At 46.4% G+C, this 14,486-nt stretch overlaps 1 protein-coding gene across 6 annotated transcripts in view; it reads right to left on the reverse strand.

Annotated features, from left to right (window-relative positions):
* Nucleotides 1–795: 795 nt before the first annotated feature.
* LOC141153994 (NACHT, LRR and PYD domains-containing protein 3-like) overlaps nucleotides 796–14,486 on the reverse strand; it is a 250,139-nt gene continuing 236,448 nt past the window's right edge. For all 6 annotated transcript variants that reach the window (XM_073639358.1, XM_073639359.1, XM_073639355.1 and 3 more), the window contains one exon: nucleotides 796–930. In XM_073639358.1, coding sequence (XP_073495459.1) covers nucleotides 843–930 — 88 coding nt within the window. In that variant the 3' untranslated portion in view covers nucleotides 796–842. The remainder of the gene's footprint in view (nucleotides 931–14,486) is intronic.

Consider the following 14,486-nt stretch of genomic DNA (forward strand, 5'->3'; position numbering starts at 1 on the left):
GGCTTCTTTTAAATAAGATTGTGTTAAATCAAAAACCTTTTACATGGAAGAGCTGTGAATACTTAACTTACATTTTTCTAATAGATTGCTATAAAAAATAAGTTTCAGATAGTCAAGAAGCCGTAGTGTTACAATGCAATATTCACCTAAGGCATGCATGGTATTATGGTGGGTAGATCTCTGGTAGTAAAGTACTACATAGATTAATGCAGGTTTCCCTGGATATGGCCCACAGCATTACACTTATACACGTGTTGTGACTGTGACACATGGATAAATAATCTAAGATATATAGTTAAATCATTGTAAGATCTCATATATATACTGTAGACCTGTGCTGCAGGTCCGAAATGTCACTCAAGCGCAACACCTCCCATCCAATAAGAATCTGGGTGTCCATGTGAAGAAAAATCATGTAACAAAACCAGTCAACATACCGATACCAATAAATTACAAATCCCAATAGAACCTGTGTCTGCTGTGAAACCCAGTTACATAGACTCAATATTGCAATATAAAGTCCGACTTCCTCTTTAATTAAAATTCAGTTATCTCATGTGTTTCGCTGTCATTAATGTCCCTCTGGTGTGCCGCAGCCTTAACTATACTGACCGGCTGTACATGACCTGTTCAGTCAATGACTTACACAGTCCTACTTTTAGGCTTATTAGTAAGGGCCGAGAGCAATCATGTTATGACCTTGGACGTCGCCATTATTAAAGGTTTTCACATGTTCAGTAGATTAGTGATTTTTGCCCATAATACACCAGGGATGCTTAAATTTGACCATGAAAAGTTCTGCTGACTGCTCATCACACATAGAAATCCATCTTCTTGCCTTTTCATTTATATATCTTCATATTTGGTTTGTGTCTATCCAATAATTTTATTTCTTCTTTCTCCTCTTCAGACAATTGATTGCCTCCAATGCTAGAACAGAAACAGACCTCAGTATTAGTGACTGCACAGATTACATCCTTACATTGATCACCGAGACGTGAGAAAATCCTCACAATACACAATGTGACCTGGTGACACTAGAGCAGTGGTCCCCAACCTTTTTTGCACCAGGGACCGGCTTGAAGCAAGATCATTTTTCCATGGCCCAGCAAGGAGGGGGTGGGGTGGGCGGGGCCTTGGTCATATGGGGGCGGGGTAATGGAGGGATTTGGAGTTTAGTGCATACTTATCATATAGTGTAGACCAGGTCCCCGCCAGGAGCTATGCCAGGAGCCCCACATAATGTGCTGTGCCAGGAGCCGCATCACTGAGGCCCCATCACGCCCTGCAGCAGGACAGGGCAGCTGTCCTGACAGCTGCTGTTCAGCTGCATTTACTTCATCCCAGGGGCGGACACAGACTGTAGTGGGCCCCTGTGCAAGAAATTTTTGGGGACCCCCCCCGCCCTTCATAAGGCAACAAAGTTATGTAAACATAACCCCCCCATGTGCATCTCTCACCCCCCCATGTGCAGCTCACCCCCGTGCATCTCTCATCCCCCTCCGTGCATCTCTCATCCCCCTCCGTGCATCTCTCATCCCCCCCCGTGCATCTCTCACCCCCCCGTGCATCTCTCATCCCTCCCCTCCCTCCCATGTGCATCTCTCATCTCTCCCCTCCCCCCATGTGCATCTCTCATCTCTCCCCTCCCCCCCATGTGCATCTCTCATCTCTCCCCTCCCCCCATGTGCATCTCTCATCTCTCCCCTCCCCCCCATGTGGATCTCTCATCTCTCCCCTCCCCCATGTGCATCTCTCATCTCTCCCCTCCCCCCCATGTGGATCTCTCATCTCTCCCCTCCCCCATGTGCATCTCTCATCTCTCCCCTCCCCCCATGTGCATCTCCCATTCCCCCCACTCCTAGTTAATTGTATTTAAAAAAAAATAAAACTTGTTATACTTACCCACATGCGATCCCTGCAGAATCCTGGCGCTCGTCCAAATCGGTGACACCAGGTTCTCCTGACTTCCGGCCATGTGACGACGCCGTCACATGACCGGAAGTCAGGGGAATCATGAAGGTGCTGCCGCAGCAGCGCAGCGCTAAGATGTTCCGGACCCGGCGCTTAGCATGCGGCCGGGGGCCCCATGAGGAGAGAGACGCACAAGAGGGGGGCTCCGAGGGGGCTCCTACCGGCCGGGCCCCATACTGGAGTCAGGGCAGTCATGCCCTGATGGCGGCCCTGCTGGAGGCTGGAGGGGCCCCCTCTCCCCGCGGACCGGCTGAAAAACCCCAACGGCCCGGTCCTGGTCCGCGGACCGGCGGTTGGGGACCTCTGCACTAGAGGACTTATCATTATTATGACAATCTGTGATGCAAAATGGCAAATGCCGCTCTGCTGGAAAATACTGCAGAAGATAATCCTCTGCCATATGAGTTTCGCAATTTAACCACACTGGGAATTTTTCCCATTTTCCAGTACTTTGAATGGTAAAGTGAATTATGTCATACAAGAAACAAGTCCTCATATGTCTACATGGACGGAGAAATAAGACATGGCTGTTAGAAGAAGGGAGGGGGAGCAAGAATGCCCCATGTGGACGGAATGGAGCCGCAGTTGAATATGTGAGATACCCCTCCATTCTATGGGGATTGTCAATTGGTGCAGGTTCCAGTGATCGGACCCCCACCAGACAGCCCCTTTTCAGTTTCAATTTCAGACAGCTAGAGTTATGACAAATATTTGATTTCTGCAGTATCACAGCAAAAACTAAATGTTATAAATACGATACTAAAGGTGTACATGAGCATGGCCAGCTTTGGTTGTGTGTAGATGTGATTCTAAGTCGAGACATTCAGTAGGGACGTCACATATTGAGATGCAGTCAACAGTCTACCAAATAGACATAACAATGGTGCAGAAAATAAAATAAATTGGTGTTTAAGCCTTTCACCCCGAAGCCTGTTTTCACCTTACTGACCAGGCCAATTTTTTTAATTCTGACCAGTGTCACTTTATGAGGCAATAACTCTGGAACGCTTCAACGGATCCTGGTGATTCTGAGACTATTTTTTTTGTGACATATTGCACTTCATGCTAGTGCTAAAATTTCTGTGATCTAACTTATGTTGTTTTGTAAAAAAAATCTCCAATTTTCAAATGTTTAATTTTTATGCCCTTAAATCAGAGAGTCATGGCCACACAAAATAGTTAATAAATAACATTTCTCACATGCTTAGTTTACATCAGCAAAATTTTGGAAACATTATTGTCAGAAACGACACCGACGGGATCATACAATATCCCACCTCTGCCACCAATTTGTTAGGGATTCATGCACATGCACGATCCCGATTACTCAATATGTAGCTATCGGCAAGTGATCAGTGAGCGTATGGCATACACACCTCCGAATTCCAACGCAGGGAACATGTGTATACTCCCCAGTACGATCACTGACAGCTTCACGATAGCCCAATTACAATTATTCGCTGTCACAACCAATCAGTTTTTAAAATATAATACAGGCCTGATCTGACACCTGCTTTATGGTAGCGTATGGGGGGCCATTACAGAACACAAGAAACATAACTATTACATTTTATATTTAATCCAAAAGGGAGGCAGTGTTTGTGAAAAATATACAAAGATTTTACAAAGGGGGACAATACAATACAGAATATACTGTTACACAATATAAAAAGGGATTAAAAAAAGAAACTTACTAGACCGATCTCAGAGATGATTCAGTTTAGCTGGAGGGGAGGCGCTTTAATGGACCGGTATCGAACGGGACCCCTGCTTATAGAATATATACCTCCTGGCATGAGTATAGATCCATCTTCAGCTGGATCTTTTATGCAAAAGGGGGACCCTGCCCACACACTCCCCTGTGATCTCACATGGGCTGAGCTCCACCCTTCATGTCTTTATTAAAACCTCTAACTTCTGCGATAACTTCTCGCTGGTTGATCGCAGAAGTTCGCAAGTGATACCATATTTTTTATTACGAATTTACCTTTCTTTAGAGACTAGATATGACATGGCTGCTGTCCGTTATTTTTGTACTTTTGCGTTATAGCTCACTTTTGCGTTATAGCTCACCGACAGGGCTCTCAGATACGGAAAAATATGCATATTGTTCCTTAGCTGACCCTGCCAATAAAAATATGTGCCCCATTATTATCGTATGTATAAAACTTCCGATATTCCATATTTCGTGTCGGTGCCTGTGAGACTGCAGATCGCACGTATGTGCAAATGAGAATGTCCTGGCTATTGTGGAGAGCTCATTCTCCCCCCTCACAAGACATGGATTTCCTTTTGAGGCTTAATGAGCGGTTTCTTCTTTCTTTCAATCTCTGGCCCCTGTTCAGGTATCTATTTATCATAGGCCTCTGCTACTAAGAGCTACATTCGTATGCTAATTAGCCTGGGGAATTGAGTTTGCCACCTCTTCTGAACACTGCTAATTTGCATAGAGACAGCTGGTTAGAGTGTTAGCTCTTGCTCCTTTGACAAATAGTATAGGGGAGGGGGTAAGAGGGGCTTGGAGGGAGAGAGATTCTCAATATTTTCTATGACATTATTTTTTTATTAGGAAGTTATAAGGGTTAAAAGTTGACCAGCGATTTCTCATTTTTACAACAAAATTTACAAAACCATTTTTTTAGGGACCACATCACATTTGAAGTCACTTTGAGGGGTTTATATGATAGAAAATACCCAAAAGTGACACAATTTTAAAAACTGCACCCCTGGAGGTGCTCAAAACCACATTCAAGAAGCTTATTAACCCTTTAAGTGCTTCACAGGAATTAATGGAATGTGGACAGAAAAAAAAACATTTAACTTTTTTTCACCAAAATTTTACTTTAGACCCAATCGTTTTTATTTTCACAAGAGTAACAGGAGAAATTGCACTATGAAATTTGTTGTGCAATTTCTCCTGAGTACACTGATACCCCATATGTGGGGGGAAACGGATTGTTTCTGCATCTCCCTGGCAGGAAAAACGCATGCTTATTTTACATGGTAGAAGCGTTTGTCAAGTGTTTTTGCATGAATTTCCGATTTTAGCATCACTTGGAAAAGTGCTTGACAACTTGGTCACACTATATAAATCCATGCAACCGGCATGGATTTATAAAGTGTGACCAAGTTAATAGTTAAAAAAAGAATAAAAATGGTAAAAAAAAACCACAAAAAAACAGCATTATACTTACCTTCCGATGGCCCCTGTTTCCTCAGCGATGCGTCCTGGCTCCCCGGCGGTTCGCGATGGTGTAAAAGGACCTTCCATGACATCATTTAGTCATGTGACAGGTCACCGGACCACTGACATCGGCGGTTGCGTGACCTGTCACATGACTAAATGAAGTTCCGCAAAATTATTGGACATGCTGCGGATTTTTCCGCAATGATAATCCGCAGCGGAAATTTCCGCAGCATGTGCACAGCACATGCGAATTATCATTGGGGACCATGGGGCACGTATTACCAAGTGTTTTTTAAGCATTTTCGCTGCAGAAATTCAGCGTTAAAACGCTTGAAAAACACATAGCGGGCACACAGCCTAAACAGTGGAAACTCCCCACAAGTGACACCATTTCAGAAACTAGACCCCTTCAGGGAACTTATCTAGATGTGTGGTGAGCACTAGGGTAAGAGGAGAAAATGCACCATACAATTTGTTATGCAATTTCTCCTCAGTACACAGACAGGGCCGCCATCAGGGCATTACTGCCCTTACTGCTGTATGGAGCCCCGCGAGCAGCAGTACAGAGGGGGGGCCTGGGCCCAGTCGGGGCCCCCCTCTTGTGCTTCTGCTCATGGGGCCCCATGCTGTGATAAAGTGCCGAGCGCCGGGGCATGCACCGCCTTAGGCGGCGCACATCTCGGCGCTGGGTTCCTTACCGGAGCTGCGCAGCTGCAGCAGCTCCTTCATGCCTCTCCTGACTTTCGGTCATGTGACGGCGCGTATGCGCCGTCACATAACCAGGAGTCAGGAGAACCCGGCAGCAGTGGCATTGAGCGCCAGGGAGAATGAGCTACACATGGGGAATTTGAAGTGGGGGGGTGAGCTGCACATGGGGAATTGGAAGTGAGGGGGAGAATGAGCTGCACATGGGGAATTGGAAGTGAGGGGGAGAATGAGCTGCACATGGGGAATTGGGAGTGGGGGGATGAGCTGCACATGGGGAATTGGAAGTGAGGGGGAGAATGAGCTGCACATGGGGAATTGGGAGTGGGGGGATGAGCTGCACATGGGGAATTGGGAGTGGGGGGATGAGCTGCACATGGGGAATTGGAAGTGGGGGGGAGAATGAGCTGCACATGGGAAATTGGGAGTGGGGAGATGAGCTGCACATGGGGAATTGGAAGTCGGGGGGAGAATGAGCTGCACATGGGGAATTGGGAGTGGGGGGGTGAGCTGCACATGGGGAATTGGGAGTGGGGGGATGAGCTGCACATGGGGAACTGAAAGTAGGGGGGAGAATGAGCTGCACATGGGGAATTGGGAGTGGGGGGAGAATGAGCTGCACATGGGGAATTGGAAATGGGGGGAATGAGCTGCACATGGGGAATTGGAAGTGGGGGGGGGATGAGCTGCACATGGGGAGTTCGGAGTGGGGAGATGAGCTGCACATGGGGAATTGGAAGTGGGGGGGAGAATGAGCTGCACATGGGGAATTGGGAGTGGGGGGGTGAGCTGCACATGGGGAATTGGAAGTGAGGGGGAGAATGAGCTGCACATGGGGAATTGGGAGTGGGGGGATGAGCTGCACATGGGGAATTGAAAGTAGGGTGGAGAATGAGCTGCACATGGGGAACTGGGAGTGGGGGGATGAGCTGCACATGGGGAATTGAAAGTAGGGTGGAGAATGAGCTGCACATGGGGAATTGGGAGTGGGGGGATGAGCTGCACATGGGGAACTGAAAGTAGGGGGGAGAATGAGCTGCACATGGGGAATTGAAAGTAGGGGGGAGAATGAGCTGCACATGGGGAATTGGGAGTGGGGGGAGAATGAGCTGCACATGGGGAATTGGAAATGGGGGGAATGAGCTGCACATGGGGAATTGGAAGTGGGGGGAGAATGAGCTGCACATGGGGAATTGGGAGTGGGGAGATGAGCTGCACATGGGGAATTGGAAGTGGGGGGGAGAATGAGCTGCACATGGGGAATTGGGAGTGGGGGGATGAGCTGCACATGGGGAATTGGGAGTGGGGGGATGAGCTGCACATGGGGAACTGAAAGTAGGGGGGAGAATGAGCTGCACATGGGGAATTGAAAGTAGGGGGGAGAATTAGCTGCACATGGGGAATAGGGAGTGGGGGGAGAATGAGCTGCACATGGGGAATTGGAAATGGGGGGAATGAGCTGCACATGGGGAATTGGAAGTGGGGGTGAGAATGAGCTGCACATGGGGAATTGGGAGTGGGGAGATGAGCTGCACATGGGGAATTGGAAGTGGGGGGGAGAATGAGCTGCACATGGGGAATTGGGAGTGGGGGGTGAGCTGCACATGGGGAATTGGAAGTGAGGGGGGAGAATGAGCTGCACATGGGGAATTGGGAGTGGGGGATGAGCTGCACATGGGAATTTGGAAGTGGGGGGGAGAATGAGCTGCACATGGGGAATTGGGAGTGGGGCGAGGATAAGCGCATGGTTAATTGGGAGATGGGAGTGGGGAGAGCACATGGGGAATTGGGAGTGGGGGGATGAGCTGCACATGGGGAATTGAAAGTAGGGTGGAGAATGAGCTGCACATGGGGAACTGGGAGTGGGGGGATGAGCTGCACATGGGGAATTGAAAGTAGGGTGGAGAATGAGCTGCACATGGGGAATTGGGAGTGGGGGGATGAGCTGCACATGGGGAACTGAAAGTAGGGGGGAGAATGAGCTGCACATGGGGAATTGAAAGTAGGGGGGAGAATGAGCTGCACATGGGGAATTGGGAGTGGGGGGAGAATGAGCTGCACATGGGGAATTGGAAATGGGGGGAATGAGCTGCACATGGGGAATTGGAAGTGGGGGGAGAATGAGCTGCACATGGGGAATTGGGAGTGGGGAGATGAGCTGCACATGGGGAATTGGAAGTGGGGGGGAGAATGAGCTGCACATGGGGAATTGGGAGTGGGGGGATGAGCTGCACATGGGGAATTGGGAGTGGGGGGATGAGCTGCACATGGGGAACTGAAAGTAGGGGGGAGAATGAGCTGCACATGGGGAATTGAAAGTAGGGGGGAGAATTAGCTGCACATGGGGAATAGGGAGTGGGGGGAGAATGAGCTGCACATGGGGAATTGGAAATGGGGGGAATGAGCTGCACATGGGGAATTGGAAGTGGGGGTGAGAATGAGCTGCACATGGGGAATTGGGAGTGGGGAGATGAGCTGCACATGGGGAATTGGAAGTGGGGGGGAGAATGAGCTGCACATGGGGAATTGGGAGTGGGGGGTGAGCTGCACATGGGGAATTGGAAGTGAGGGGGGAGAATGAGCTGCACATGGGGAATTGGGAGTGGGGGATGAGCTGCACATGGGAATTTGGAAGTGGGGGGGAGAATGAGCTGCACATGGGGAATTGGGAGTGGGGGGAGGATAAGCGCATGGTTAATTGGGAGATGGGAGTGGGGAGAGCACATGATGAATTGGGAGTGGGGGAGGGAGAGCAAATGGTGAATGGGGGGTGGGGTAGAGTAAATGATGATGAATAGAGGTTGGGGTGGGGAGAGCACGGACATGACACAATGAATTGGGGCAGAGGGTGCATGTAAATATAATGAATCGGGGGAGCAGGAGGTACAAAGTGGGGGGCGTTGCGGATGCAGGAGTGTGACTGGTAATAAATTGGGGGAAAGAGTACAGGTTCTAATTAATTTATATATTTATTAGCTGGGAAAAGTGGCTATTTACTCTTAATGGGGCACAGTGGTGGATTACAATTTATATTTGGAATGGTGGGTTGCATAATAACTAATTATATATTAATAGTGGGTGCATGTCTTTATTCAGCTGTGTAATGTAGAAGTTGGGGAATGTGCTTTAGATAACTGTGTTATTTTATGCAGAGACGAGTCCTGGCTCGAAGAAGTGATGGCGGTCTGTGCTGGATGAAGAAGAAAAGCGAAGATGAAGGACTTTACCTAGAGACGTCTCCGGTGAGTCAGTGTATTACATGTACACTGACACTATACACTATATACTATATACAGGGCTCCTGTGTATAATGTCACTGGTGATCACTGTATGACCTGTACACTATATACAGAGTTCCTGTGTATAATGTCACTGATGACCATTGTATTACCTGTACACTATATACAGAGCTCCTGTGTATAATGTCACTGGTGATCACTATATTACCTGTACACTATATACACAGCTCCTGTGTATAATGTCACTGGTAATCACTAGATTACCTGTACACTTACATTATACACTGTATACCATGTAAAGAGATCCTGTGCATAATGGCACTTATGGTAATATTAGTATTGTGTTCTTTTATTAATGATCAGTATTGTAGTATTCGGTGACAATGTGGTGGTAATATGTGATGTGGTCTGGTCATGGTGTGGCGGTTTTTGTCCCTTCTGTGTGGTATTATTCGGTCACTATGTGGTGGTCATATGTGGTCTGGTCACGGTGTGGCAGTATTCCTTGTATGTGGTATTATTGGTCATTTTAAAAAATGTATATGACACATTACTTTAAAGAAAAATAAATAAAAATATACCTAAAAAGAGTATTGGATATTTTAAGAAAATTTTAATAGGTTAGATTAGAGTAGGGCCTGGCCAGAAGAGTCTACCTTATCGTGGTGGCGGCTTTAAAAATCTTTTGGCCCAAACAAAAGCTGCTGTCTATGTATTTGATCTGGTGTTCACTGGGAACTGGTAATGTGTGATTAGTTAGGACAGGGTGCAGCAGTGGAGTTTTTCCAAGAGTGGGCGGTGGGACTGTAGAAGGTTTGAGGGATGGATGCGGAGCCTGGGCGGAGTCTCAAGGGGGCCCGAAAATTTTGCCAGTATGGGGCCTTGAAATTCCTGATGGCAGCCCTGTATGCAGATGCCCAATATGTGGAGGAAAACTACTCTTTTGGCACACCGCAGGGCTTGGAAGTGAAGAAGCACCATTTGACTTTTTGAATACAAAATTTGCTGGATAAATTAGCGGACGCCATGTCATGTTTGGAGAGCTCCTGATGTGCTTAAACAGTAGAAACCCCCCACAAGTGACACCATTTTGGAAACTAAACCCCTCACCTCAGGGAACTTATCTAGATGTGTGTTGAGCACCTTGAAACCCCAGGTGCTTCACAGAAGTTTATAACGTTGAGCCGTGAAAATAAAAAAAAATCACATTTTTTACCACAAAAAATGTTTTTTAGACCCAAATTTTGCATTTTCACAAGGGTAACAGGAGAAAATGGACCCCAACATCTGTTTTGCGATTTCTCCTGCGTATGTAGATACCTCATATGTGGTCAAAAACTATTTTTGAGGCATAGTGCAAAGCTCAGAAGGGAATAAGCGCCACATTGGAGCTCATATTTTGCTGGACTGGTTTAAGGGTGCCATATCACATTGGTAGAGCCCCTGAGGTGCCAGATCAGCTGAACCCCCCATAAGTGACCACATTTTACAAACTACACCTCTCAATGAATTCATCTAGGGGTGCAGTGATCATATTGACACCACAGGTGTGTCACAGCTATTTATACCATTGGGCCGTGAAGAAAAATAATTAAATTTTTACCACCAAAATTTTGTTTTAGCCCCAGATTTTACATTTTCACACTGGGAAATGGGTAAAAATGACCAAAATCTGTCCTACAATCTTTGATGAATGCAGAAATAGCCCATATGGGGCTGTGCAGTACTGCTTAGCCATTTGGAGAGACTCGAGAGGGACGGAGCGCTATTTGCCTCCTGGAGCACAGATTTTCGTAGAACAGTTTGCGGACTCCAAATATTGAGCCCCTACATGCTAGAAGAGCAGAATCCCCCTTAAGTGACCACATTTTGAAAATTATACCCCTTTGTGAATTTATCTACAGGTGTAATGACGATTTTGACTCCATGAGTGTTTTCTGGAAACAAGCAGCAGTGGATGTTGCTGAGTGAAAATTGCAAACTGTCATTGTAGTGACCAGTACGTTGTAGTAACCAGTACGTTATGCCCAGCTCGTGCTTCTGGAGACATGCACCCATAAATTAGGCGGGCTCTCATCGCTACAGAAATGCCAAACATGTGGATGCTAAATGTGGTTTAGGCACACTGGGGCTTAGAAGGGAGGGGCGCATTTGGAGTTTGGAGAGTGGCATTTGCTGGATTTCTTTTGGAGGGCAAGGTGCCATTTCACTTTTCCAGAGCCTTTGTGCTACCAGTAACATGGAAGCCCTTATATTTCCATTAACAGATGACAGACCTCAGTGTGGGCTCTTTTTGTGAATGGAGTTGAAGCTTTCATTGGGAAAATTTTACATAACGTTTGGGATCACATTTATTCGGCGCTCTACGCTGAGCACTTATATCGGAGTTTCCATCTAAATCTCAGAGTGACGTGATTCAGCTGAAACCCTCGAGGGATCCATTCACTATAATGAAGCAGCAGCGTTACTCTGTACTCCATCTGGCCTCTGTTCAGCGGTGTCCTTCTTTTCAGAAGTGCACAAAACAGTGTCTTACAGCACTTTTATGCATGCCTAAAAAGACGGACATCACCGGATCAGAGGCCAGACGAAGTCCACAGTGCCTCCATCTGCCTCATTAAAGAGAATCTTCCGCCAGGGGTTCCGCCTGTCTGAATCACATATTTCAGAGATTTAAAGAAACCCTGATGCAAGCGCTCAGCGCAGAATAAATGTGAGCAGAGCCTTAGGCTATGTGCACATGTTCAGGAAATTTCTGCAAGGTTTCTGCATCTCTTGGCAGGAAAAACGTTGCAGTAAAAACTTGTGTTTTGCAGTGATTTTGGTGCGTTTTTGATGCATTTTTTATGCGTTTTTGATGTGTTTTTGTACAGAAAAAAAGGCTTTTTGGAGATAAATAAAGAGATTTGAAAAAAAAGAAATGTGGGATATCACTTTAACCCTTAGATTACCTCCAGGCCTGGGGTGAGTATATTGGTTAATTTAAATGATTAAAGAATGTGTCTGTTTTATTTCAAATAAAGTGTTTTACTCTCAGTGTGTGTGTTTATTTAACTCTTTACTTACACATTACAGTTTTAGTAATGAGGGTGCCTGGTTGACACCTCTTCATGACTAAACAAAGGGCTTTGTGTCAGCAATACCTAATCCCATAAACCCTAATCCCATTAGCCCTAATACCCATCCATGTCATTTCTGGGGAAGCTGAGAGCTGCTATTTTTAGCCTAGGAAAGGTACATTAGGCCAACATGTTCCCTGGCTAGCTGTTAAGAGCTGTTGCTTAGCCGCTGCGTCCCCACGATCAACAACTAGCAAAGCGTTTGGACGCAGCATATTTTCGCTGTGACCAAAACACTGTGTTCTAATGCCGCACTTGTTTTGTCAGTACATGAGGATCCACCGCATGTAATGATATTTCAATCGATCAAAATTTGCAGCGGAGACCGCTACAGAAATTGACATCCTGCGGTGAGTTTGGGTATGTGACCACGATCATGAGCCGTACCGGTTTGAAGCTGCGTGTTTATGCAGTGTCAAGCCTGCAGTGGCCAGATGTTACAACATAGTGGATGGGATTTCTAGAAATCCCATGTCCACTATGCGTGCGTCTGAAGCTGTGGATCATCCGCGGACACTGACATGCGGCGCGTCTTTCACGACCGCAGCATGTCAAATTCACTTGCGGAGTCGCTTGTCTCCGTAACAGAAATTTGACCACTAGAATGTATTGAATGCAGTAAATCCGCATAGTTCAGTGAACACATGCGGATTTACCTGCATTCAATAGAACACAGAGTTTTGGACGCAGCAAAAATATGCTGTGTCCAAAGTGCTGCTATTCCGGATCATGGGCATATAATTTAAAATATGGCTTGGGCTCCCGAGTCATTTTCATAACCAGCAGAGGGAAAGCCAACCACTGGGGGCTGATATTACTAGCCGGGGAAGGCGCCATTAGCCAAAAATGTTCTCTTGCTATTAATGACAGCCCACAGCTGTTTTCTTCGCCTTTTCTGGCTAGATTACAGGGGGACCCCAGAAAAAAATTGACGTAGGGTCTCCCTATAAAATCTAACCAGCAAAGGCTAGGCAAACAGCTGCGGGCTGATATTAATAGCCAGAGAAGGGGCCATGGATCCTAGCCCCCTCTGAGACTGATAATATCAGCTCTTAGTGGCCCCAGAGCTGGTGCATCCATAAGATGCGCCAAATCTGGCACTTAGCCTCCACTCTTCCCACTTGCCTGGTGCGGTGGCAAGTGGGGTAATATGGTTAGGGTTCATGTCAGCCTTGTATTGGCAGCTGACATGTGAAGCCCAGGCTAGTAATGGAGAGGTGTCTATAAGACGCCCCCATTACTAACCCCATAGTAAAGTTTTTGAAATAAAAACATGGCCAGAATAAAGTCTTTTATTTTAAATAAAATTCCACACAGTTTTAATTATTTATTTAAAAATAAAAAACACTGTATACTCACCTAATGCCTTATTCCCAAAGCCCTCGTCTCCTGTAATAAACCAAAAATAAAAAACAACAATATCCCTCACCTGTCCGATGTGATGACATAATACAGTGTCCCACAAAGATCTGGGTCATTTCTAAAGCAGTCACACAAGCAATCACTGGTGTAACTGTTGTAGAGGACAGCACTGTATACACTTACAGGAGTGTAATCACTCCTGTCAGTGTATAGCTGAGCTGTGGGGACTGAGGTCACTGGAGTTTATCAGCTGCAGATCAGCTGAGAGCTCCGATGACCTCACTTACTGCATCAGTGTTGCTTGGGAAAATTCTCACGCAGCACCGGTGCCGTAAGTGAGGGTAACGGAGCTCTCAGGTTACCTCAGTCCCGCAGCTCAGTGCTACACACTGCCGGGAGTGATCACGCTCCCGTCAGTGTATAGTGTGCTGTCGGGTGATTGGAGAATTGTGGCACATTGGGATGACGGCGGACAGGTGAATATAAGGTGTTTTTATTTTAATATTGATTTCTTTTTACTTTTTTTTTTTTAAACAGAGCACAGACGACGGCTGAGGAGACTACTTCTCTCCTCTGCGGTACCTGCTCCCGCTATTGCCAGCGGGATCGGCCATAGGATGATGGGAGGAGTAGTCTCCTGTGGGCAATTCTTTGTGCGTTTTTGCTGCGTTTTTGACTCAATGACTTGAATTGAGTCAGTCAAATACGCAGCAAACATCCGCAGCAAGTCCGCAAATATTTTTATACCTGCGTTTTTACTGCGGATTTGACTGACTCAATTGAAGTAAATGGGTGAAAAATGCTGCATAAACGCGCAATGAATTGATATGCTGCAGATTTAAACACAATGACAATCCTGACAGGAAAATTCCTGATCATGGGCACAGCACTTCAGCATTG

The sequence above is a fragment of the Phyllobates terribilis genome, unplaced genomic scaffold, assembly GCF_046119375.1.
Source record: "Phyllobates terribilis strain yellow unplaced genomic scaffold, ASM4611937v1 Scaffold_7__3_contigs__length_470593459, whole genome shotgun sequence".
In the NCBI taxonomy this organism is placed as follows: domain Eukaryota; kingdom Metazoa; phylum Chordata; class Amphibia; order Anura; family Dendrobatidae; genus Phyllobates; species Phyllobates terribilis.